Source organism: Pithys albifrons, chromosome 16, assembly GCF_047495875.1.
Source record: "Pithys albifrons albifrons isolate INPA30051 chromosome 16, PitAlb_v1, whole genome shotgun sequence".
In the NCBI taxonomy this organism is placed as follows: domain Eukaryota; kingdom Metazoa; phylum Chordata; class Aves; order Passeriformes; family Thamnophilidae; genus Pithys; species Pithys albifrons.
The window spans coordinates 13,400,900-13,427,293 of record NC_092473.1 but is presented as its reverse complement, the minus strand read 5'-3'; the positions used below and the strand labels follow the sequence as shown (position 1 = coordinate 13,427,293).

General features: G+C 55.6%; 1 protein-coding gene across 1 annotated transcript; it reads left to right on the top strand.

Moving 5' to 3' along the window:
- Window positions 1–248: 248 nt before the first annotated feature.
- On the top strand, window positions 249–26,326 carry RADIL (Rap associating with DIL domain). The gene is made up of 16 exons (XM_071571220.1): window positions 249–332; window positions 4,618–4,722; window positions 7,829–8,387; window positions 14,132–14,427; window positions 15,492–16,157; window positions 16,315–16,352; window positions 17,364–17,524; window positions 18,165–18,277; window positions 19,163–19,400; window positions 19,854–20,026; window positions 20,302–20,452; window positions 20,800–20,990; window positions 21,809–22,205; window positions 22,289–22,428; window positions 23,223–23,362; window positions 23,958–26,326. Exons 2-16 carry the CDS (start codon window positions 4,687–4,689, stop codon window positions 24,061–24,063), a joined length of 3,405 nt encoding a protein of 1,134 aa, XP_071427321.1. The 5' UTR covers window positions 249–332; window positions 4,618–4,686; the 3' UTR covers window positions 24,064–26,326.
- Window positions 26,327–26,394: the final 68 nt, after the last annotated feature.

Below are 26,394 nucleotides of genomic sequence, written 5' to 3'. Positions count from 1 at the left end.
GCGGTGCCGGTGTAGATGCCGGTGGCGGTGGCAGTGGCAGTGCCGGTGGAGGTGGCGGTGCCGATACCGGTGGCAGTGGCAGTGCCGGTGGAGGTGGCGGTGCCGATACCGGTGGCAGCGGCAGTGCCGGTGGAGGTGGCGGTACCGATACCGGTGGCAGTGGCAGTGCCGGTGGAGGTGGCGGTGCCGATACCTGTGGCGGCCGCGGGGGGGCGCACGCGCCGCTGTCGCTCCGCCCCGGCGGGACGGGCCCGGCGCGGAGTCCTCGCGCAGCCCCGGCGGCTCCGGGAGCTGCCGCCGCCGGGGTCGCGCCGAGGCTGCGCCGCTCCGCGGTGAGTACCGGGCGATGGCGAAGGCAGACCCTACCCAAGGGACCCCCTTTTCCCCCCCAGCATCCCCCCTATTGCGTCCCGGGACACCCCCGCTGGCTTGGGGAGGGAGGGTTTGTTTCTCGGTCCGGACGAGCGCGGCGGTGGCGGCTGAGGCTTGTCCGGTTGCCGTGGGAGACCCGCGCTGCCCGGAGAGCCGCACCGGGCACGGCCGGCAGGAGGGCTGTGCCGGGAGCCGCAGCGCCTGGGGGTCCCTGTCCCGTGGCCGGGAGCGTAGGGAGCTTTCCCCTCATCGCCTGTCCCTGGGGATCCGTGTTCCATTGCACATCCCTTGGGATCCCACTGCATGCCCCGTGAGATCCTTCCCCCCACTGCGTGCCCCGTGGGATTCTTCTTCCCACTCCATACCCCTTGGGATCCTTCGCCACCTTGCAAGCCTCTTGGGATCCCTGACCCATTCCATACTCCTTTGGTTCCTTGCCCCATTGCATGCTCCTTGGAATCCTTCTCCCCAGTACACATCCCTTAGGATCCTTCTGCTTGCACACCCCTTAAGATCCACTCCCCATTCCATGCCCCTTGGCTTTCTTCTCCCCATTGCACACTCCTGGGGATCCTTCTCCCCGTTCCTTGCCCAATGGATGGGGTCCTTCTCCCCACTGCATGCTCCTCAGAATCCTTCTGCCCCTTGCACCCTCTCTCCCCATTCCACATGCCTCTGGATCCTTCTCCCCATTGCACACTCATCGGGATTCTTCCCCCCATTGCACATCCCTTGGGATCCCACTGCTATTGCATACCCACAACTTCACCTGTATTCAGCTGCCCATGACTGTCGTGGTGTCCCAGGCCACGGCAGGGAGCTGCTGGGATGGTCTGTGTTCCCAGGAGGCTGGAGCAGTTTCATGCTGAGTTGTAACTTCAGCAGAGAAAGCTCAGGGGAGTTTGCTACTTGCTTGAGAAGTGCTTATTTTCAGCTCTCTCCAGGACCAGTTAATTATCGCTGGAAAAAAATTATTGCTAAGATCATATAATTAGACAGCCTATGGAGACTCTGCATCTCGGGAGGCAGCAGAAAGAAAATGTTCTTTGTGCAGTGTTTCTTGTGTGTATGTGTGAATAGAGCTGCCTGGGCAGAGGGCTGGCATCTGTGCCAGCACATAACCGGAGAGCTGGTGCATGTTGGTGGCTCAAAAGACCTTGCAAAATAGTTATAGGGGAAAGAAAACAGCAAGGAAAAGAAACCTGCTAAAAGGACTCCTGTTGTCTGTGTAGAATTGGGTCCCAAATTGTAATAACGTTTGTGGAGCCTTAGCTGCCTTTGGGAGAAACTGTTCAGGTTTGCAGGACCAAGACTGCCTTTGTGTGTCATCTGAGCAGTCCCAGGGCCGTGGGGTCCAGGGTGCTACCACAGGGTGCCTGCTGCTAATAATAACATGGTAAGGAGTTTACCCACCCTGATCCGGCTAAAGACAGCACTGGGGCTGGCATGGACATCATCAGCCTCCGATCTGTCCCTGGATTAGATGGATGAAACTCACACAAGAAAAGGCTGGGCTCCCAAGTGGAGGCTTGATCCCGAATGGAAGGGAGTGGGAGCTCCGGTTCAGAGCAGAGGGGTTTGGGCTCTGCCCTGGCAGCCTGGGCTCTAGGGATGGGATCTGCAGAAGGACAGGATTTGAGCTGAGGAGTGCACGTCAAAGCTGCCGTGTCCAGGGTGTTCTCATTTCCTTTGCTCTCCGAGTTCTAATTTGTTCCACATTTCAGTGCTGGGGCAGCCTCTCCCTCCACTTGCAGCATCCAGGCTGCGGTCATTGCCACCAGACTGAGGCTGCAACTCCAGTGGTTTCTATCCAAAAAAAAAAAAAAGAAAAAAAAAGAAACAAAGAAGAAAAGGGAAAATTTTCAAACAGAGATCTGAGGAAACAGCTTTTCTGGTTGCTGTTCTGGGATGGTTATAGCTGAAATCTCACCGCCCATCCGTGCAGAGCTGTGTCTGCTGTGCTGGGACGAGCCCCAGGGAAATTCCAGAAGATGAAAAAGTGTTTTAATAGTGTTGCAGCTCTTCCCAAAAGGGAGTAAGATGACCTGGTAGCTACAGGTTGATTGGCTTGATAGCATTCCCACAGGGAGAAGAGGGAGAAACCTGGCTCGGGCTTTAATTGATTAAAGACTTCAGCACCAGGAATAAATTCCTACCATCCAGCGTGGCTATATGGAAAATAACTCCTGGCAAGTAAAAATGATTTCAGTCTCCAATGTGAGAGGTGACTCTCTGGCTGTAACACATTTTTGTGAAGCATTTGAGTTATGGGAGGTGATATTCTTATAAAAATCTGCACTTTCCAGTATTAAAAAAGTCAATCCAGTCCAGTATTTAGAGCTGACATTAGACAGTGTCAAGAAAGCTGGTATTAAATAAACGTGATCCATTTCCAAGGCAGTTATCGGGAGATTATCACTGCTGGGCACTGCTAGCTGGTAACATGCACTCAGTGTTTTTATCACTAATCTGGAATAAAGGAGATAGAAATGATTTCTGGAAAAACCTGGGGCTGACCCAGAGCCCCAGCAGAGTGTTAATATTTTCTACAAATCTGGATGGTAAACTGGGTGAGTGAAAGGCATCCAAACTGGAGCAGGATGGAAAATGGAAATCTCTTTACACCCAAAAATAATAACCGGAGTTGTATGTGTTTTCCTGTCCCTAATCTGGACAATAAACTTTCAGCAGGAGCTGCTCACAGATGCTGGGAGAGGCTGCACAAGGGCTCGCCAGGGAGCTGCCTGGGGGGTGGCTGCACATCTGTCCCAATTTCTGTGCTGGAGAATTGAAAAATTTCAGGGTAACGGGAAATTTTGCTCTGGAAAAAAAATAGTTATTTGCATTTTTGGTCAGTGCCAAATTTGGGCTTATGGCAGCCAAATCCACTCTCCGTCTCAGCAAGAGGAGATGTGGGATCCAGGGGGAAGGGACCAAGGAGCTGCAGAAAATGTATTACAGCAAGAGAGGAGGTGGCCATCCAGTTAGTGGACTCATAAATCAAATTAAATAGGAATGAGGAGGGGCTTGATCAAAGCATCTAAATACTCTCATAGAGGAGAAAATACATGGCAGCCAAAAGCTAATTGGGCAGCGAAAAGCATGGCAAGAATCAATGTCTGGCAATTGAGGGCACACACACTGGAAATAAGGCATAAATATTTAACCAGCACAAGCAATTAATCACCAGAAGAACCATGGAGCAGTAGAGGTGGGGTCAGCATCTCTTTGCCTTTCACTTCATGACCCATCACCTTGTGCAGAGTTGCTCCCATAGCCCCAGCATGGGGCCAGCAAGAGGAGCTGGATCGAACCACACTGAGGCCCTGATTAGGTGATTTAATTAGGTGATGCATTTATCTTTAATCATGGTGGAGCTATGGCAGACAGAGTAGCTCTGTCCTCATGTCTCTTTCTGAGAAACACCCAGGAAATCCCTGCAGGCACTTTGCAAGTGCTTCTTCAGTCTTTCTCTCTGGGTTACCAGTGGTCCTGATCTCAAGATTGTGGAGGGAGGGTGAGCGGGTGGTGCTCTCTTGCTCTTCTCAATGTCCAGCAAAATAGAGTGAGATTCAGGAAACCAAATCCTGGTGAGCATCCCAGTGTGCTGTGGCTGCTGTGGGCAGGAACTGGTGCAGGACTTGCTGTCCACCCAGAGGTCAGAGGGGTACAAAGCCTGGCATCTCTAGGGACACTCATGCTTGGGAGAAGGAAATAAATGTCATAGATCTGTTGTTGGTCCCATCTCCTCCCCTTCTCCTTTTGGATAGCATTTTTTCCTACATGTCTTCTCTCCCTGTTTCCCTGTGATGGGGTAGATACTGTTGGTGGGCATCACCGTGGCTGGGTTTGCTCTCTCTCCCTCCCAAGGCTGCCATGTCCCTGCTGTGGTAGGGCCTGAGCTTGGGCCTGGGCTGGTCTTACCCGTCTATGGGCTGTGGTGGGATAAACATGTTGCAAACACACGTCACCAGCCCCACAAGCCTCATGGGTGATGTACCCCCTCTGTCCCAGGTGTAGCAGCTCTCACATGCAGCAGGTGCTTGGACTGTTTGGTTTGAGCTGGGGGCAACACAGAGAGATGCTGAGTTATGGAGCATAGTATATGTGGCTCAGTAGCCTCCCTGCAAACATGATACATGTTGGGAGTTTACTTTGCAGAACTTCTGAGTCCTCCAAACCCACTACACTGTGAACAGCCAGTGTTGAGCAGCTCCAGGACCACTCCTCCTCTTCCTCTTGCAGAAACACCACGGACACCTGCCCAGGACAATGCACAACAAGGGGGGAAGCTTGTTTTGAAAAGGAGGATGAATGGAAGGCAAAAAGGCACGTGAGAAGGATGGCAAGGTAAGGGGAGGCTTTGCGTGGGCACTGGGTGGGGGCACTGGGAAGGAGCTGCTCACATGCTGTGGGAGCAGGAACCTCAGAGCCTGCAGGAAAGTCCCCAGCAGCTGCAGAGTCAGTTGTGGTGATGGAAGGACACGTGGTGGCCATGTGAATACTGAAAGTGTTTGTCATGGCTCTGCAAAACACAAACAGACAGAGCTAGCTGGGGGAAATAATTGTTTTTGGTGTGGTCAGACACGGCTGTGAAGAGGTGAAGGATCCTTGATACAGATCCTGCTGGGAGGCAATCACAGGCTTTTGACTAATTCCTGTGTAGTGGTTGGCAGAGACAATGTCACTGAATGCTGGAGAAAGGGGCGCTTTGAAAAGTCTGGATCCTGCTCCATAGCTGCAGGGACATGTCCTCCAGTGCCAGCCGGGGAACTGGGCTCCCTCCAGCAAGAAGGGCACTCGCCTGGGCTGGGGATGTCCAGGAGCACGTGTCCCACTGACCTGCAGGAAGGTGTGTCCAACAGTTGACGCTCCTACTGCTTGTCCCCAGGCAGCTGGGTCTTGCTGGAGTGTCCCTGCACCCACAGCAGGACCTAGTGGGGCTGCACGTACCACAGCTTTCATCCTCCTGGGGAGACGCTGGTGACCAGCGTGCCTGAGAGCAGGGATGTGGGAGGAGCCCATTTCATTATCATCTTATCACGTCCATTAGAGTCCTCAGGGGGATTAACCCGTGTGCTCTGCTGTCTTCGGGAGAAGGCTGCAATTTCCCATGTGACCAGCCTGGTGAAATCACACCAGTGTTGCTGAAAAATGAAGGCTGGAAACTTCTCCTCATCCAGGCTGCTTATTTTTTCCCAGTGAAACGTCTTTGCCCCTGAACTCTGTAGGAGCTGCGTTTGATAGAAAGAGCAGGAAAATAGCTGAGCTATAAATAACACATTCAAAACCAGGCAGGGACCTGCAAGCAGTGAGGATGGTGTCTGTCTGTGATGTGAGCTTGGGGGAATGAGTTTGCCACCAGCAGATGTTAAAAGGTTTCCCTTTGTGCTGGAGGTAGTTCAGGGTGGAGATTAAATCCATGAGCTGAAACCAGTGATTTGATGACACAGTTTTGTCTTTTGCATCCTTGATGACAAGGTACTGTAGGGACACTGGGGCAGTTTTCCTTCTGGTCAATGTTGATGAGGGCTGGTGGGGCTGTGCTTACAGCCTGGGGCAGCTGTTCTTGAACCTGACTGTCTGCCAGTGCCCTGACCTGCTCCCCAGGTCGGGTCCGCCCCAGCACTCCCAGGGGGTGTCACACAGCAGACATCAAGGGATGTCCCCAGGGATGTCCCCAGTGGGAGCAGCACCTCTGGGCTCAGCTGGAGGAGGAGCAGCAGTGTGGTGAGATCCATAACCCTAATCTCATCCCTGCCTCAGTTTCCCCACTTGCAAGGTGGGAGCAGAAACAGCCTTACCTGAACCCAGCAAGTTGCAGTGAAGCTCTGGGGGCAGAGCCCAACTGGACAGGTGTAAAACACAAGACACTAAGCCTTGCTGTCCAGGCTGAGCAGTTTCAGGCAGCAGTGATGTGCCAGGGCTGGAGAAGCTCCCAGCTCCCCTCCCTGCCCTGCAGCACCCTGACAGTCACTTTTGAAGCCAGTAGGTTGGGAAGAAGTCCAGTATTTTCACAGTCTTGGTGGGGCTGGAAATGTGGAAAGGAGTGACTTGGGGTGCAGGAGCACCGCAGGATCACACAGCTGCCAGGCACGTCCTTAGCACTTGGTGCCTCAGTTTCCCCATCTGCTGCATTCAGTGGGGCCTCTGATCTGGGCTGGGGGAATGCACATCCTGCAGAAACCTTCTGTGCATGGTTTGGAGGTGGTTTCTGGGTTAGAAGGTGACCTCTACTATTAGCAGCAGGGACGCTCTTTTTTCCTGAATTAGATGGTGGTTTGGAGGCTTTCCAGGGCCAACATCATTCTGCCTGATAGCGCTGAGTTTGCTTGAAGGCAAGATTGTGCCCGAGCAAGACGGGCTGCAGATGTGGAGAGCTGTGGGCACGCCGCGTTCCTCCTGGCCGCGCACAGCTGGATCTCACCAGCTGCCACATCCAAGCGCTCTGAGAGCTGTGGATGGGACATTTTGGGGCTCCTCTGTGTATGTTCCAAGTCCTGGCATGTTATAAATCCAGAGATGAGGGAACTCCTGATCCTTTCTTAGTCAGGAATGCTCAGATTGTCTTTCCAGGTCATGGTGCAGCTGCGGGTTACCAGCTCCCTGCAAGTGCCAGGTGCTGGTGCATCTGGGATGTGATTTGAAAGCCATTCCCAGACGCTGACAGGGACATTGGGCAAGACCACTATCCACCTAGAGCCAGAAGAGCATCGTGGTTCCCACTTCATCCCTGGGGTTGAGGAGCACTGGGAGCTGTGACACAGTCTTGGCCAAAACTCCTCTGGTCACTGTCTGCCCAGGGCTGCCCTGAGCAGCCCTGCCCCAGCTGACCTGACAAGGGCAGCCTTGTCAGTGATGCACCCCATGCTTGAGCGTCCTCCACAAACTAGCAACAGCCAAGAGATTTGCCAGAGTCAGGACATTTTTAGAAAGGCTAATTAAAGCCCATTTTCACCCTGTGCCTCTTGCTGAGCAAAAACATTTAGCAGTGACCTCAGAGTGCGTGAATTTGCACTTGAGCTTTCTGTTTCACCTCTAAAAAATGGGATTGCTCCGTAAACTCGTTAGTGAAAGTAACTCCTGATTCCTTGGATCTTGACCAGAATGGCCCCGCCAAGTCCTGCTGGGCTCTGCTCTCCTCCCACTGCATTTTGCCTGGGTAAGAGGGACCTCTTAATACACACGATGGAGAAATATGGGGCCACTCCAGGCTATGTTTTCAGGGACAAATCCATCCAGGGGCAACTGTGGTGGTGCCAAGGAACTTGGCTGAGCTTTGCCACTGGTGTTTTGGGTTACACAAGGGAAATGGCTCTCCCTTGACCTGTCTCTTTGCACCTTGGAGGTGACAGTGGCTCCTCCATGGCCACCATCTGGTTCCTGATCACTCCTCCCTGCTGCACATCTGGCCCCCAAACCACTAACCTTCCCCTTTTTGCTCTTCCCTCCCCAGCTGTGCTTCATGACAACTTCACGCACGATGTTTTATGGGCCCTCCTCCACCATGGCTCCACCATCCAAGAACCGGCTGAAGCGCCAGAGCCGGCTCTTCTCCCAAGTCTTGTACCGGACACTGAGCTACAAGGACCGGAGCTCAGCCTCTGCCTCCCCAGCAGCTGGAGAGGATGACCCAGCTGAGCTCTCCACCCAGCTCTCAGCCCCTGGCATCCTGAAAATCTTTGGGGGCAACATCTGTGCGGGCACCAACTACAAGAGCGTGCTGGTGACGGGCAGCTCAGGGGCGCGGGAGCTGGTGAAGGAGGCCCTGGAGCGCTACGGGCTGAGCCAGCTCAGCGCTGGGCAGTACGCCCTGTGCGACGTCATCGGCAGGTTTGAGGGCCCCGAGAAGCAGTGGCAGACAGAGGGCCTGAGGGTCCTGGGTGACCATGAGAAGCCACTGCTCATCCAGGACCTCTGGAAGCCCAGGGAGGGCTTCTCACGGCGGCTGGAGCTGCGCAGGAGGGCGGAGGTGGAGGAGATGGCAGCCAAGGATGTGGACACCACCACTGCAGGTCAGAGCTGGGTGTGGGGCAGGGAGAGGGGCTGGGGAGCTGTGATGCCCCTGAGCTGCCTGTGGGAGATGCACCCTACATCAGCAGCGTTCACTTGTCGTTTGGGTGCAGGGGGTGCTGTGAGTGGGAGGGTGGCCACATTTTAGCTGCAAGGCTCCTGGGTCGAGGCAGTACTCAGCACTCTCCTGCTTAAATTTGGTGTCTGTGACCTCAAATATTTACCCCAGCCAGTCTAGGGGTTAATATCAAACCCCTGCTCATGGCTGGGGATCAGCAAGCAAGACCATCAGTACTTGCTCTTCCCATCACTGAACCAGTGCCATGGCATCCCCAGCTTTGTGCCTGGCAGAGCACTGCCCTGCTCCCCTACACCCCCATCTCCCCATGGGCATCCCCCAGGCCAGACACTCCGGGCAAATCTGCAGGAGCAATTAAGGAAAATGAAAAGCTAATGAAGAGAGAGCAATGTAGGGCAGGAGAGTCCCCGTGGCAGTGCCTGATGGAGCCCAGGGCTGGCAGCAGGAGATAAGTGCATCATTAGGAACCAGAAGGTTAATAAGTGACCCCAGCACAGAGTAATGAAGTTTTCCTCCTCCCACCCTAAGATAAAAGCCCTGGGAAGATGAGGGCACAAAATTTTAAAATCAGATTTTTACTACAATGATGTCCTTGCTGCATGAGACTTGCTGACAGAGGGGTCTGGACCAGGCTCTGGAGGTGTTGGCCAAAGGGATTTGCTGGGATGGACCCTGAGTTGTTCCTCATGACTGTAGGAAATGGTTGTTATTGTCAGAAATAAACTGATGATGATGCAGGATTACCCTGGGTGCTTGGCAAACGAGAGCCAAGGTTCCCCCCTAAAACAGCAGAACAAATGGCCTGACCTGTTCCAAGCCAGTGGGCACACGGCTCCTCTCCCCACCTATTCTAACAGAGGCTGAGAGGAGCCCAGGCACACAGGAGAAGGAATCCAGCCATTCCAGGGGAGAGCAGAGACAACTGGAGCCTCCCTCAGTGCAGTTTTCAATTCTGATTTCACCTGCACCTGGTGGGGAGCTGGGGCTCCCTCAGCTCTTGCTGTGTCCAGTCCCTGTGTCTGCTCAGGCATGGGAATGCACAGGAGGGGTCCCAGCTCGTTGCATGTGGGACACAGAGAGGAAGAGGCAGCTGCTGCCAGCACCTGGGCCAGGCAGGTGCATGCTCTGCTCTTCTCTTTAGCTCTTTCTCCAGCCAGGATCAGAGAGAAGTTAAGCACTTTGGGAGAGCAGTGACTAAAAACAGCTTCTGGCCTTTGTTGAATAGAGGAAAGGGCAAGAGCCAAGCGCCGTGTTGGGGGGTCACGTGGCAGCTCCCTGCCTGAGCCCAAGGTCACATCAATGTGGCCACAAATACTACCCCTCAGATCTAGAAAGCAGCATTCCTAGCCATGGCCTGGATCCTGGGTGGGCTTCAGCCATGGGGAGAGTGAGGCTCCCACACGGGTGGGGGAAGCAGCAGACTGGGCTGCCCAGCACAGGCAACTTGAGCTGGCCTGGGATTGGCACCCTTCGGTGATTTCCAATGCAGGAGCAGTTCCTGATGGCACAGCATGCTCTGGATCTGGACCTAAGCCTGTTATGCTTTCGTTATCACTTCATTTGTTTCAACACTCCTGGGTGGGGCGATGGAAATTCTCCATTTTTTAACCTTTGGGCATTTTCCATAGCTGACCAAGCTCTTCCAAGACAGAAAGCCTACACCCACAGTCGTTTAGGCTGTCTGCTCTGCAGACTATACAGCCTGTATTTGTCTTACCTGTTAAAATCTCCCTCCTGCAGCCCTTTCTTTGGCAGCACCAGGGGCTCTGTTGCCAGTTTCGTCCTTTTCTGGTGCCACAGCCTGAAGGGATGCAGTGGGGATGGGATCACACTTTCCCAGCCATCTGGAAGCTGCCAGGAAGGAATGGAAGTGTTGCAGCATGTGATCCAGCAGCCCCAAAAGACACAAAACTTGTGTAGTGGGGACTGACCATGAGTGCCCTCCACGAGGGTCACCCTTCCCACCAGCCTCAAGCTGGCAGAGGCTCCCTTTGCCAAGCAGCATCTGGCTGGCCAGGGTGGGGAGGCACTGGCATGGAAAACACAGCATCTGTGCAAAACCCAAGGGACTTCAGGCTTGCAGCTCCCTAGGAGAAAAGCAGAGGGATGCTCAAAGCAGGATCCCCAAGGCAATACCTACAGGCCCTTCCCAAACAGGGCATTGCTGGAGCACCAGGACTGGGATGACTGGGACCACTGGGGTCATGCAGGTACATTGCTGAGCTGGTGGCTGGGGGAAAGGCTCCACATCCATCTGTGACCTGTCAGCAAATAGCTTAAGAGTTTTATCTGCTCAGTTACCCATTATCCTAATTAGTTTATTAGCTGCTTCCCATGGGGGAGGACAGTGCTGGCTCCTCATGCCACTAATTAGCAGCAGGTAGAGCTGCTAATGAGCAAATGAGGCAGACCCCTCTCTCACTACTGCCCCTGGCCCTGCTTCTTTTGGCAGTGATGATGCAGCAGTTATAGGGAATCTGGGGAAAACACCCCCAAAGTGGAGGGTGCTGGGAGGGAAGTGCAGTACTTGGCATCTTGGTGGCAATTCATCTTCCAAAACAGCCCCATTTTGCACCATGTCCTGGTGGCTGAGGCTTTCCTGAGAGGCTGGAGGTTGAACTGTACACACACACCCCTCCAGAAACTTGGGATTTAAGCCTATTATACTAAAAGATGCTCTGGCAAGTGCCTTTGAGGATCTGGCTTTGATATACCTTAGCACAACTGCATCCAGGGAGGAATCCCTGCAGAGTCTGCGGAGCAATTACATTAGGAAGGACTAGGCTGGTGTTAGCCCCTCCTGGGTAAATTCAAAGCATTTCTTCTTTCCTGGGGCCCACGGAGTTATTTGTTGATTTATTTTTCAGCCAAGAAAAGCGAACCTCTTTCCTAGGCTGAAAAAGAGGCAGATCCCAGGCACAAGTAGCAGTTTATCTCCTGGGTTGCAGGATGGTTTGGTGGGGTCTGGTGGGTGCTGCCCAAGGGGTGCAGATGCCCCTGCCTGGGGTGCGCAGCTCTCCCTAAAGGTGTGATCCAGCCCTGTGTTATGATCCAGTTAGTGAGAGATGCCTCTGCCCGAATTAAGGTGCAAATGAGATCTTATGCCAAGTCAATAATACTGATTTTATTTAGCAGTGAATGTGAGGTAGAGAGAAAGAAATGGAAAAGAGGGGAAAGCTTTCTCTGGATGGGAAAGCTGGGTTTCTTGGGTTGGTGGTCATGATCTCCCTCTGCCAGAATTATCTTTTACCCAGTTGGAGCTGACTCAGCACAGTTGCTGAGTTGGTTCTATTAGTTTTTTTCTTATCTTGGTAGTTCTGCCAAATGTCCTTGTGGCCTGTGAATTCTGCATTCTTTGTGCCCACTATCAGTGGTACATCCTTTTTCCCAAGCTTTGTTACAAACTTCCCCGTAGGTTTGAGATCATTGAAGTGTGCCAAGCCCTAAAGTTTATCAAGGCCTAAAACCCAGACCAGAGTACCACCTTTATACAGCCCAAGTTCTAGGTATCCAGGGAGGCATAACTGGGGGGCTTGAGTGGTCATTGGTGGTCTCAGATGCCTCCTGCCCCATAACTTGGGGTGATCTTTGACCAGTGATATGCATATGAGCAGTAGCTTCTTTTCACAGAGTTTGCCACTGTGAGCATTTTTGTCTGGATGTATTACTTGGGGCAAGTCCCTTCTGTGGCCTTAACAGGGTTTGAGACAGGCAACTGTGCTCTTTAACTCCTTACACCCTGTTCCCATCCAAACTGCAGTTGGATCCAGCAGCTGCTGGCTCTGCTGTGGTTGCTCTGTGTTGTGGATGCTCAGGCAGAGTTTTGGGTGGGATAACCTGCACATGCCTGGGAGGACAAAACAGCACCAAAGGATTAAAAAAACGAATGGAGGGACTTTGTTACACTCAGGAAAAGAGCTGTGTTTATCTTTCCAGCGCAGCTCCGGGTTAGCAGGAGCCTGTGGCGGGGGCTCTATCAGCAGTACAAAACCAGCTTTTTCCTACACAAAATAAATACAGAAGCTTCCTTTCCCCTTGATAAGAGACTGGTGATGGTGTGTCTCTGTGGCCAGTGAGATCCCAGTCCTGGCAGCCCCAATGAGCTGCTCTCCAGGATCTGACCTTACTCCTTCCCACTCCCACGGGTGGGTCTGAAATCTGCATTGCCTCGGCCGTCCTTCATCCCTTTGGCCCATTTCCATGCTGTAGGTTGGGAATGAGGCTCCTGGGGGGAGCCAAGGTGTCCTGCAGGCATGTTTGGTGTGGTCTTTGGCATCCCCAGTGGTATGGCTTGGGCAGGCTTGTTGTACTCCCTGGATTTCACATCTATGGGATGCAGGCGTGCCGTGCCGCTGGCCATGATGGGACCGGCAGCGGGACCGATTGCCTTTTTAAGAAGGACACGGGCATGGGACTGCTTCGGGTGGCTTGACTGTGCCTTGCCCTAATCCCAAGGCATGTAAACAGTAGGGGCTATTTTCTCCCACTCCCACCCCCCTCTCCATTGCCAGCTCTTTGATTTTCCCAGCAAAGGAGCACTCCATTTAAAACAAACAAACAAAAATTGTATTTCAGAACTGGCAGCCGATTCCTCACCAAATAAGGCAGATAACTTTTTATTTGGGGTCTGAGCTTGTGAGTGTCCCTTTAAGCAGCCCTGGGCACCAGGCTCTCTGCTCTGCTGTCCCCAAATCCCGGTGGCTCTCCCCAAATCTCGCTGGCCCAAGCCTGCTCCCTGGTCGGCCAGGCTGTGAGTGGCTCTGGCTCTGTGCTGCACTGACACCACTGCACTGCTGCTCCTGCAAGCAAGTCCTTTAGGTTTTTTTCCCTTTCTTCGTCCTCCCCGAATGCCAGTGACCTGCTCCCAGGAGGCTGCCCATCTGAGGTATGAGCATCACCCTTTGGACACACAACTTCCTAATTCTGCTGCAGAGCTCAAGCTGTGCTTGCAGCACCGAGGGTCCCACAGGGACCCACCCAGGGCTGGGGATGACGTGTGAGGGGCTGCTTTTGCAGCTCTGCCAGGCCTTTTCATTCACTCCGGCTTCTGTTTATCTTGCAGACAGCTCTGCTCAAATTGATGCTTCAGAGAAGTTAATTACAGCTTGCTGCTGCTGCAGCCGGGCAGCCGGGCTCCACTGCAGCTCCCCTGCCTGGCTGATGCTCAGAGGGGCTGAGGGGTCCCAGCTGCTCCTGCTTGCTGCTGGCCACTGAATGCCAAAGGCCTGAAAGCAGCATCCAGGCTTTTTTAATTTCTTTTTTAGCTAAGATTGAGTGAAATTTCTTTTTAGCAGATATTTCCTTTCCCCCAATCCAACGGGGTGCCCAGGGCAGGTGGGAGATGCTGTGGGCTGGCTATCCTCTCCATCAGTGGGTTTTGGGGCCGGGGAGGGCTAGAACACCCCCTTTTTGGCGGTGGCATCGGGGCATAAAACTCTCCGCGCTGATGTCCTGGTGTCACCTCTGGGGGAGGGCAAGGCACGAGGGACATCAGCCCAGGGTGGGTGCGCGGTGGTGGGGTGGAGGCGTTTCACCTGCTCCGTCCCCGCTCCGAGCTGCAGCATCCCTCAATCCTCGGGGTGCTGCGGCGGGGCCGGGGCTGGGAAGGGGGGTCCCGGCAGGGCTGCGGGGGCTAAACGCCGCTCTGTCTCCCCCCCATCCCCGCAGGCATCAACGCCCAAGCGCGGAAGCTGCAGCGGCACCGGGCGCGGGGGGCCCGGCGGGCGGCGGCGGGGGCTGAGCGGCGCGGGCCCCCCCCGGCCCTGCGGCGCAGCCTCAGCGAGACCAGCCTGGGCACCCCGGCAAGGCGGGCCGGGGTCGGGGCCGGGACTGGGGCCCGGGGCCAGCGGCACTGCTCCACCCTGCCCGGCAGCCCGGCGGCGGCGCGGAGCGGCGGCAGCATGCGGTACTCCCTCTACCAGTCCCCGCACCTCCTGCTCCTGCAGGGCTACAGCCAGCAGCATGTAAGCACCGCGCCGCCTCCTGCGCACCCCCCGGCACCCCCCGGCACCCCCCTCGCTTTCCTCCCACCGCCCGCCCCGAAGCCCCCGGGAGGGGGGCTGCTTGCATGGCCGGAGCTGCTGGGGTCGAAGGGGGTGGTGGTGGTGGCGTGGATGAGCATCATTTAGAAAACGGGCTTGGGACTTGCAGGCTTGTCTCCAAGTCTGTCCCCAGCCTGTCCCCAAGCACGGGGTACACGGAACCGGGACCTGTGACCCCGCCAGCAATGCCCCAGAGGGATGCAGGGCAACACCCGGAGCAGCATCCCTGCCCGAGCACAGGGGAGCCCCGGTTCTGCGGGTGATGGCTGAGCTGCCCCGTCCCCTCTCCTGCTGCTTCCTTGGTGGCAAATGGAATCAGAGGCAGCAAGGAGACGGTGTCTGGGAGTCCCCGCTCCCCAGTGCTGGAGGCACTTGGAGACCTGGAAAGTGCTGGGACAGCTCCTGTAGTTAATGGCTACTTTGTGCCATCAATCCATCAGTTCCAAGCTTTCTGTCAGGGTGACACCGGCACTGCAGCCATCCCATTAGTGCAGCTGGGGAGACTGAGGCATGGGGTGGTCCTGTGAGCTGTCTCGGGGCGTGCGGGCAAGCTGGGGAGTGGAAAGCAGAGCCAGGAGCTGTTGCTGTGACTGGGGTCCCACCGTGTCCCCCCCCGGGCAGGGGGATGCCTGCATCACTGCAGTCCTTGGAGGAGAAGGTGGGAAGGGAAAGCAGCTGCAGAAAGGGGTGTGGGTGGGGAGAGAGGTGTGTATGGGGACTCCTTCTGCCCAAAGCATCCCCATTTACTGCATGCCTAAAGTCATTGTGCCCATTTATTAGTGTGCCCAAAGCAGGGATTGCTGCTGTCCTGCTTGGCAGTGAGAAGAATAAAGGTCTTTCTGCCATGCAGAGGTGCAGCATGCTGGGACAGCGAGGGGACAGCTGGGGACAGCCGGAGGCTGCAGCACCCACTGCATGGCAGGGAGGAGGGTCCCTTCTCCCTTCTGCCCTCTCCCTGGTTCATGCCTCGTGTCCCTGCTTGGCAGGACAGCCTGGTTTACTTGCTGAACCGCGAGCAGCACACGGTGGGCCAGAGGACGCAGGCGAGCAAGCCCAGCATCAGCCTGTCAGCCCCCGACATCCTGCCCCTGCACTGCACCATCAGGAAGCTCCGACCTTCCCGGCATCGCTCGGAGGAGAAGCTGGTGCTGGAGCCCATCGCCGGCGCCGGCATCTCCGTCAACTTCGCCGAGGTGGCCCGGACGGTTGTGCTGCGGCACGGGGACCTCCTCTCCCTCGGCCTCTACTACCTGCTGCTCTACAAGGACCCCATGAAGGCGCAGCCGCTGCCGGCGCAGACCCTGCTGAGGCTGCGAGCCCTGCACCCCGCCGTCCCCGAGGGCCGCCCGGTGTGCGGGGCGTGCGGGAGCCTGCTGAGGGACAAGGACCCTGCTGGCAAAAAGCGCGGCCCCTCGCCCGCCGGCGGCCCCAGGACGCCCCGCAGAAAGCTGCAGCTGGAGTTCGAGCCGGCGGCCGAGGACGTGCTGCTGCGGCGCATCATGACCCTGATCGAGCCCGGGGGGGATGACCACAAGCTAACCCCCGCCTTCCTGCTCTGCCTCTGCATCCAGCACTCGGCCACCAACTTTGAGCCAGGAGACTTCGGGCAGCTGCTGCTCAAAGCGGCCAAAATGATCCAGAGGACGGTGTGGGTCAGTTGGCAGTGGGATGGGGCGTTGGTGGGGTGGGGGTGTTGCTGGACCCCTCACCAGGGGTTCCCAGCCCGGTCCCTGGTGACAGTGAGTGCTGGTGGGGGTGGTGCTCATGCCACCGGTTCTCATTTTGCTTTCCCTTTCTCTCCTTTTCCAGGAGCGGACACGGGAGCTGGCTGAAAAGCAGTCCCAGCAGTAAGTGTGACCTTCCTTGTTTTGACACAAAATGGGGAGAATTCAACCCAGTTCTACCTCCATGAGTGACGGGAGGCCATGGTAAAACCACCCTCCCAGCCTGGCAGCATAATGCATGGTGAATTTTCCTTCTAAATCCCATGCATTCTGCTCTCTGGTCCTTTCACCACAATGCCTGCAAGAAACGTGTGGGTCTGGAAAAGCAAGCAAGCTCTGGAGGGAACAGGACCTACAGCAGCTCTGGGGTTTTCTCTGACCCAAGTCCTGGCCAAGCACTTGTGGCTTCAGCATCCCTGAGGGATGTAATAGGGGTGGCCCTGTCACAGCAGCCTCATCCCCTTCATGCTGAAGACCCCATGGTGGTGCTGGGATGGGGCTGGCATCGAACATGTGTATCCTGGGATGGTGGCACAGGGTGCCCTGGTATTGGGAGCACCACTCTGGGGCAATGACAGAGGTGCAAGGAGCTGGCTTCCCAGCCATTTCCAAAATCCCAGCTCTAAACCAGCATCTAGAGAAACTGTTGGTGCTTGCTCTGAGCTCTCCTTTAGGACAAACTCCAAGGATGTTTCTCAGGCCTTTCCTATAGCAGAAAAAAGCAGCTCAGCAGTTGAGAAACTTCCAAGTTGCTTTTTATTTATTTTGTTTTATTTTTGAACCGCCCAGGGCGGGTGAACTGGGTGTAACTGTCCAGAGCTGGCAGAGGCAGCACATGCCTCTCGGGGAGAGCTGCTCTTCAGCTGTGGGTATTTACTGCAGTTCAGCTCTGTTAGGGGGAGTCTCCCCCAAAAGCAGCACTCAAGGAAGGCCAGGTGGCCTTGGCCAGCCCAGTCCCTTCAGGCTCCTCTTTACAATTCCACAGAGCAGAAATCACCAGATTGTTGGCAGTGCTGGACTTGGGGGTGAGGGGCTGTGCAAGTTCTCTGACATTGCCCCAGGCTGCTTTCTTGCCAGAAGCATGAGTGAGGATGCTGAGGAGCAGCAGCTGTAACACCTTCTGTGTCTCCTCAGCCAGGACCCTGCTGCCCTGTCCCGCTTCACCATCACAGACCTTCTCCCAGACCTGCAGCACATCATCTTCTGGATGGCCAATGCCATTGAGATCCTGTACTTCGTCCAACAGAAATCGCCCACCTACATTCAGAGCATGGAGGAGGAGCTGGACATCAAAGGTAAGGCTGGATGCAGCACCCTGCCTGCTTTTCTGACTGGAGAGACTCTGTCCTGCTAATCCCCAGTCACAGGCAGTGGTCAGTGCCCCCAGGATGCTCTGTTAACCCCATAATCCTCATCAGCATGGACATCTCCTCGGTGTGGGCTGGGGAAATCTGTGGGAGGAGCCTGTGTGGTGCTGTGGTGCTGCCCTGCTCCAGGTTGTGCTGTGTCCACAGCTGAGCATCCCCTTTCCATCACAGCAGCTTGTGGTTAGTGCCTTGTGGGGGGGGTTTCTTCCCCTTTGACCCTGCTGCTGTGGGGGCACCTGGATTTTCAGGCAGCTCGGCAGACTTGCTCACTGGTGAGCCTGTGTTAATTCAAGTGAAAGAAAAAAGAGAAAGTAAAAAAAATGTATTAAATCAGCCTCAGAAACTTTCTGGTTGATGCAGCAAATTAGTGTTCATAGGCCAGGCAGGTGCTGGACAGAGGCTGCAGCACTGAGCACTATGGGGGATGGCAGGTGGGTGCTCTCTGGGGTCAGAGGAGCCTCAGATGCGAGGTAATGATGCAAGCCCAGAAGCTCCAATAATCCCCTTTGGGAGTTTGGGGACCTTGCTGCTGCATGTTTGCTCTCTCATGCTCCTCCCTGCCCCACAGGCTCCAAGGAGTCTCTGTTCTCCTCGACCATCACAGCCAGCGAGGAGGCAATGACGGTGCTGGAGGAGGTGATCATGTACACCTTCCAGCAGTGTGTCTACTACATCTCCAAGGTACGTGCTCCCAGGGACAGGCAGCAGTGTCACACGGGGCCAGCACGAGCATCCCCGGCAGCTCTCGAGCTGCACAGGAGTGTTTTTTTTAAGCTTTTACTCCTTGGCAGTTGCACCACGCTGAGGTGTTTTCCTTTGGGCTGAAGTGCCCCGATTTTTGGTCGCAGCCCAGGAAAAGTATTGAATTACTGCGGCGTGTTTCCTTGCCTGCAGTGCAGCGGCTCGGGGGAGGTGTCTGGGGAGAGCTGCTTGGCTCGGGCCAGCGCGGCATAATGGTGTGATTCAGGGCGTGATGGAAAGGGGCCCCTGGACCGTCGCCGCTGGACCGCGAGAGCCGGTCGGCATCGAGAGCAGGGAACAGAGCGGGCAGTGTGAGGCAGGAGAAAGGCTGCCCTATGCGGGACGGCTGCCTGTCCTCTGGCGTCAGCACGAGGGGATGCAGGGGCTGCTCCTGCACCATTCCAGAGCGGCACGCTCCTCTCCTGCATCTTCCTCTTCCCTTAGCTCCGGCAGAGATGGGTGCTAGGCACTGCTTTCCCATTTAAGCAGTAGGGAAGAGTCATTGTCACTGTTCCTGGTTTTTCTGTTGCCCTCGTGCCCAGCTGCCCTGGTTCACATCGGATTTCAGATCCTTTTAGCTGAGCTGTCACTTCCAACTGCTGAAAGCGACCAACATGTTAATTTTTATTGATTTAAAAACTTTTGCACAGCACAGCCCTGGAGCACATGGAGGGAGGAGGTGAGCAGGAGCAGCCCCTTGTTGGGGCAGCACCGGCAGGGTTTGTTTAGCTCGCAGAGCTGAGGGGGTCAGAAAGGTTTGTCTCATGCAAAAGCAGAAAAACAAAACAAACCGAGTCTGCTGTGAACTTGCTGCTCTCCCTGCAGTGTCTGTATGTGTCGCTCCCTGCCCTGCTGGAGTGCAATCCCTTCCAGAGCGAGTGCAGGGAGAGTTGGAGGGCGGCTCCGCCACTGCCCGAGGAGCTCCGCAGGGTCGTGCTCATCTACCAGGCGGTGCTGGACCTGCTCCACCAGTATGAAGTGCACCCAGAGATCACCTCCCAGATGTTTGCCTACCTCTTCTTCTTCTCCAACACCCTGCTCTTCAACCAGCTCCTGGATAAGGGTCAGTCCTCTTTGAGCTGGGTAACACATACGGGAATGACCCTGTGGGATGCCCTGCAGTCCATCCCAGTGCCACCTCGGGGGGTACAGGAAAGAGAAGGCTGGACATGGGCAAGTCTCAGCAGTTTTGGAAAGGCCAAGCAAAGAGCCAGCTGCTGTCTCCAAGGTCCCCATTCCCAGGAGGGGTCAAACCCCACAAAAACCCTTGCCGCAGCCCTGCCCTTTTAAACATGAGCAGAGGAGGCTGAGGACATTAAGGAAAGGCAGCTCATTAATAAACTACTACAACCTGAGGTGGCAATTAGTTCTCATTAATGCAGCTGCCCCATTGCTAGTGCCAGGTGAGATCCAGGCACCACCATCAGGAATCATAGCTATAGGATGCTGGGGACATTAACCTGGGGGCTGAGGGGATGCTCCCTGGTGTGCACTGATGGATGCTTTGCTTCCTCAGGCTCCTCTCTCGGCTGCTTCCACTGGTCTCAGGGGGTGAAGCTGCGGGCCAGCGTGCGGCTGCTCCTGGACTGGCTGCGCGGCGCCGGCTTTGAGCAGCTTGCCCAGCAGTTCTTTGCCAAACTTGCCAGCGTGGCCAACCTGCTGGCCATGCCTGGCTCCCAGCTGGTGCAGGTGAGCAATGGCCAGTCCAGGGCTCCTGGCATTGGGATAGCCACAGCTAGGAGAGACCCCACTAAGCATTTGCAGGGTCCCTACACCTTTTGCAAGCTGTCACCAGCTGCCCTTTCCTGGGGTGGTGGGTCCATGGATGGGCCCATGGAGTGAATGCTTAGGCTCATTCCATCTTGCCCAACCTCTCCCTCCTATGTCCCTTGTGATCACCTGCTCCTTGGAGGAAGCAGCTCCTCCCCTCTGACATCCACTCCATGCTCTGTCTCCTTGCTCAGATGACCTGGCCATCCCTGCGAGCCGAGTTCCCAGCACTGAGCCCTGCCCAGCTCCACAGGGTGCTGAGCCAGTGCCAGGCAGTGACGGACATGGGCTGCATCACAGAGTGGCAGCCCAGCGAGGAGGAGAGCCCAGCCACTTTCCAGCCTGGTGAGCCCCTGGCTTTGCTCTCAAGTCATCATGCTCTGCTCACCCAGAGGCTCCCTCCAAAGTTTTAATGTACAAACCAAACAGGCAATTCCCTTCCCCTCTTTGAGTCTCCTGTAATAACTGCAGTAATTGGGAATAACCACAGCCCCATGATTCAGGTATTGCACAGGGTGCAAACTGCATTCAGATGGGCATGACACTTCTGTGGTTGCAAGCAAGGGATGCGGCTGGTTTGCACCTCACCATGTCCCTGATTCCAGATGGGACATTGCACATATCTGAGGGGTGGGAGTCAGGAGCAGAGTGCAGCCTGGGCCAGTGCTAGCCTTCCTCCCTCTGCCTTTCAGATGAGACACTGGAGTCCTTTGACAACCACCCACCCATCATCCTGCCCAGCGGGGGCTTCAAAGTGGACCTGGAGGTGGAGACATTGGATGACAACATCTACCGGCACCTCCTTTACATCCGCCACTTCCTCTGGAGCCTGCAGAGCAAGAGCCCCCACACCAGTGAGGGGCCAGGCTCAGCACCCCCAAAGGTAGCCTGTATTCCACAGAGGGACTGTTCCTCTCCTGGGTGGGCAGGAGGGCCTTGGGTTCCTCTGGAGGTCTCTCCAAGCCCAGCGCCAAAGGTTTGCTGCCCTTGCCTGCAGCCTGGAGCTGTGGCAGTGCCCTCCTAGAGAGCTGCTGGCAGGATTAGCGCTGCTAATCCCCCAGCGTGGGGGGCATGGGAAGGTGAGCTGGAAGAACAGACTCTTCCCAGCAATCCCATTAGTGGGGGGGAGGGAGGAAGGGGATATTTCTGCAGGCAGCACTCCCCTTCTCCCTGCGTGTTTCCTGTCCCTGCGCTGCACCCTGCCTGTCCCTAGCAGCCAGGCTTGCACAAAAGCACTAATTAGCTAATGTCTGTAAAGCACAGGGAGGGTGATACGTGCTGTGGGTGCTAAGCTAAACTGCCATTTGTGTCCAGCTCACTGGGGAGGATGTCCCTTCTCTCCCATCCTGTCCCCATCCATTCCACCACCACAGGCACAGCTACCTTCTCCCCTTATCCTGGGGCCACATCGACCGGCTCTTGTGCTTCAACCCATGTCCCCCTCCAATGGGATCCCTCAGCAGGGACATGACCAGGAGTCCCTTCCTGGCTGCCTGGAAACATCCCCAGTGCAGCCCTGGCCGCAAAACTGTAGTGTGGGAGCTGTGCTGGGAAGCCAGGACAAGCTCTGGTGGTGTGCAAATTGCCAAGGCTTTGGCTGGAGCTGGCAGCCGTCCTGCCTGGAAATCAGGAGGGTATTGTGGTGTAGGTAGGGTGTGAAAACACACACAGGAGGTCCCACAGAGCATTTTTCTCTTTAAGAAAGAGGCATGCACGACGCCAGAGGTCCTGGAGGTGAGCGAGAGCCCAGCTGCTGCCCTGGGGAGCACCACTGCCCAGGAGGACTATTGCTCCAGGGGAGGCTGTGCTGAGCCAGAGCTGGAGGGGAGTGCCCGGCCCTGTCTGGACACCAACGGCTGTCCCTGTGAGCAGCCTGGAGAGCCACAGATTCAGGAGAAGCTCAAGCAGCTACAGCTGGGCAGAAGTCTGGCCCCCAAGGCTGGCACAGCACCCACAGACTCCTCCTGCCTGCTGACACCACCCACCACCCCCCTGAACTTCGACTCTGGGAGCCCAGAGTCCCCACAGGGCACGTGCAAGGGGCTGCAGGACCCTCGGAGGAATGGGATAAACGGCACCAAGGGCAGCACCCCTGAAGGTACTGAATGCTGGTGCTGCCCAGGGGTGGTGAGGCTGGGTTTGGGCGTTGCCAGGGCCGTAAGTCAGTGTCTCTGCTGCCAGGATGCTCACCGACCCCCTATGACTACCCCACGCCAGAGTCTTCCAGCCGCAGCTCTGCCACCGATGACTTCTGCTATGTGTTCGTGGTGGAGCTGGAGAGAGGACCCATCGGGCTGGGCATGGGGCTGATCGATGGTGTGGTAAGTTCTTGGCAACTAATGCCCCTCCCAGCAGGAGTGGGACATGTGGGATGTGGTTTATATCCCAAGAAAAGCCAGCAAAGAAGCTAATGGTTTCCTATGGGGGCTAGGCTGCTTCTCCTGGGGAAAATGAGGCACAGAGGGATGTCTCAGAGGATCTCTCTATTCCTAAGCTGCTGTGCTGTGCATGCAAAGTCCATTGCAGCTGTCCTGCAGCTGGAGGAGCAAACAGGCTCAGCTCTCTTGTGGAAGGAAAATGACTCAGCTGAGGTCTTTCCTCCACCCTTCAGCAGTGGCAGGGGAAGTGGAGGGGAGCAGGGAAGCTCATGGGGTGCCAGAACAGCTCCACTGTTGTATAAGGTGGCGTTGGAATCTGCCTTAGTGGGGTGGATCATCTTTCTAAATGGCCTTTCACAGCAGGGCTGTGAGTCAGTAGGAAACAGAGCATCACCAAGCCCTGGGACAGCTATGAGCACTGGGCTCCCATCCCAACATGGCTACAGGTTAACGATGCTTTACTCTCAATTAAATTGAACAAGAACAGATTGCCCCCACCTCTCCTTTCTGTGTATAAATTGATATAAAACTGAAGGTTTGCATTTCCTTAGTGTTACTATTAGCACCATCCCCAGCACCCACCCACCACGTTCCTGGTGTCTACAGGGTCCTGCCGGGGACCAGGCACCCACCTGGCTGTGAGCCCTGGAGGAGTCACTCTGCTTAGGGAGCTCAGCCCTTTGGGATCACAAACCTTTCATGTCCCTTTGTTGCTCACCACCCTTCCCTGCCAACAGCACACCCCTCTGTGCTCTCCGGGGATCTACATCCGCACGCTGATCGAGGACAGCCCCGCGGCCACTGACGGCCGGCTCTCCATCGGGGACCGCATCCTGGCTGTCAACGGCACCAGCCTCATCGGGGCAGACTACCAGAGGTGAGTCACACTTTGCCAAAGGCTCTGGGATGGAACCAGCACTGCTCAGGTCTGGGTTTCCAACTGTTTTGCTCAAAGAGCCCCTGGTGCTGTGATCCTGGCCCACAATGCAGAGGATGCTGCAGCACTGACAAGCTGCAGAGAGAGAGGAGTGACCTGTGCAGGACACTGGAAAGGGGGGAAGGCAGATGTCAGGGGGGTCTGGAAGAGGGATCACGGAGCAATAACTGAGGAGCATATTGGGGAAATAAATGAGAGCTCCAGAGGTGGGTCTCACCAATGCAGAGCTGCTCCAGCCCCATCCCACCCCAGGTTTCCTCTTGAAGGTGGTGGGATGGGACAGCTCAGAGACAGAGCCCACGTGGCCACAGGACACAGAAGCTTTGGACTTGTTTAGCTTTGTCCTGGCAGCACTAACCTGGAGGTCAGGCCCTCCATAAAACTACAGTAACAGACTCTGCTTGTAACCCTGTGCAGGAATAGGGCTGAGGGGATAAGTGTTTGGCAAAGTGGGGAGTGTTCTGTGAATGTGCTGGGGGGTTGCCAGTCCGTGGGAACCAGAATTCACCTCTCTCCCTGTTGCTGCTCTCTGCAGTGCTGTGGACCTCATCCGCTCTGGAGGGAAGAAGCTGCGGTTTCTGGTTGCCAAGTCAGACATGGAAATAGCCAAAAAAATCAGTTCCAGCTCCTCTGCCTCCTAGTCCTTGTGGGACAAGGATTCTTCTGCAGCAGTGGGTACAGCTCTGGTTAAGGCTCACCTTGGGGAGCCTGGAGTGAGGGAGAGCAAGAGGGAGCACCAGGACTCCACAACTGCCCTTGACTCGCTTTTGGACACTTTGCCCCTGCGCTGCAGCAGATGAAAGAACATGCAAGGATGGTGCCCACTTCTCCCACTGCACTGGCTGGGAGCATCATTCCTGATCCATTGCCCAGTCTCACCTTATACCCTCTGTCGTCCTTCTCAGGAGCTTTCCTGGTCCTTTGTCCCCTCTGGCAGAGGGCAGGAAGGGGATGCTCCCGCCATGGGACTGTAGGCAGGCTCCTCTGTTCCTCTAGGCTGGCAGCCCTGTCAGGTATTTCATGCTGGCAGGTAGAAGGCTTGAAATACATTTGGATTTTGAAGACGAACATGTGAGGCCAGCCTGTGCTTTCACTGTGGCAGTGGCCATCTGAGGTGCTGGCACATCAGGCTGAAAAACTGCCCAGCTCTGGGGGTGGTAAAGGCAGCACAAGCACCCAGGAGTGGGATTCCATGCAGGATGCATTGCCAGGAGTTAAGTTCCCTGGTGCCATACACTTGCTCAGGTGCCTTTCTGCTGCTGGGCTACCAGCCCTGCTGTGGGATGGGAAGCAGCTATAGCAAAGGGCTGACACCACCAGCAGTTCCTGTGAGTCCCAGGGAGAGCCCCCTGAAGAAAAGGACTCCCTCATGCTTGCTCTGCAGCAGATTTACTGCCTGGCTCTGGCACCGTGATCCTGGCAGAAGAACCCTAGGACTGATCCAGCAGCATGGGGCATTCACAGAATTTCTCCACACAAAGGGTTTGTGCCACCAGGAAGCTGAGTGAGCCTGGCAGCGCATGGGGCCAGATTCCAGGTGTGGCTGACACCAGACCAGGCAGACAAATGACGTCTTGGCACCATGTCCTGGTCCTCTCCCTTCAGCTTTGCTGGGCCATTGCAAGGCCACCCTGTTTCCTGCCCAACTTGGAGCATCTCACCAGTGTGTGCTGCTGATGTGCCAATGGGTGATGATGGGCAGCAGAGGCTCTCTTTGGAAGGACAGTCCTCAGTGTTCCAGAAACTGCTGCTACCTGCTGCTGACCATGGTGTCAGCAGAGCTGAGGAACCAGCTCCACCGTGTGGCTGTCCAGGCCCTGGCACACCCGGCCTCCTGCCTGATGAGTCCTCCCTCTGCTTTAGCAACATCAATGGGATAAACCCGACCTGATTTCCACATATAGATGGATACTGAGACCTAGTTTAGCTGAACCCTATTAAAACAGCCTGCAGCAAAGCCCTCCATCACACCCTGCACGGCCTAGGCTCTGGCAGGAAATCAGATACTCACATGGCATCTCACAACAATGCTGCTTGAGGATTGTAATGCTAAAAAAGGGTTGGCCTTAATTACACCTCACTGCTGTAGTTTTAGTTCCTGTGCTTAGTCTTGGACTTTGCAGGAGGAGAGAGACGTCAAAACAATCCGTGCAAGGGAAACACTCCACTACTGGATTTCAATGCAGCCTGGCCTGCCTTTTCTAGGCAAGATAGACCAAGCACCTTCACCAAGACATCAGTGCCTTGCTTTTCTGCTAGGCCACACTCATACCCCCTGGCCTGGGGTGCTGCCCCAGCAGGGACTGGGAGCAGTGCATCCCTCCTGCCACTGACTCAACTGTACCAGGCAGGCCAGCAAAGGCTCAGGGACCCCCTGGGCTCCTGGTGATTCACTCCACTTTGAATCAAGTAGGTATGTTGGCCTGTCATCCCCCACAGAACTTGAAATGGGCTGCCTAGAGCCCTTGGAAAAACTGCAGGCACTCCTCATCCCCTCTGCCTGGAAGCCAGGGCTTGGGGGAGGCTTGATTTACACTACAGTACTGGGGATGCATCCTTGCAAGTTCCAGCAGTACCAGCTCAACCCTTCGCTCCCAACTGAGCACTCCTGGAGCTGGAGAACAGCCCCAGAGCTGTATGTTGCTCACAGTGCAGTCAGGTATTGAAACAGACTATAAATAAACTCTGCTATTTACTAAGGTGCATGAGGGCTGGCTTCTCCTGGGAGGAGCAGCGGGATGGATTTACTTCCCTATTTGTTAATACTGTACAGCTCAAATGTGTATAAGCCTCTGCTGCAGATACAGAACACAGCATGGCGCCTGTCTGACACGGGGCTGGTGTATGTTAAGAAATGCTCTGTGTCAACAATAAACTGGATCAATAAATCTCTCTAAGCTCTGCCCTGGCAGCTGTCTCTTGGATCTCAGCGTGTTCACTCTGATGCTAAGACGGAAGAGTGGTGAGGGCTC

Bases quoted from the DNA above. Each gene is read 5' to 3' on its own strand.
- RADIL (XM_071571220.1), top strand. From the start codon at position 4,687: ATGGAAGGCAAAAAGGCACGTGAGAAGGATGGCAAG. The intron at 20,453-20,799 runs GTGAGCCCCTGG...TCTGCCTTTCAG, and splicing joins CCCAGCCACTTTCCAGCCTG to ATGAGACACTGGAGTCCTTT. The intron at 22,429-23,222 runs GTAAGTTCTTGG...CCCTGCCAACAG, and splicing joins TGGGGCTGATCGATGGTGTG to CACACCCCTCTGTGCTCTCC.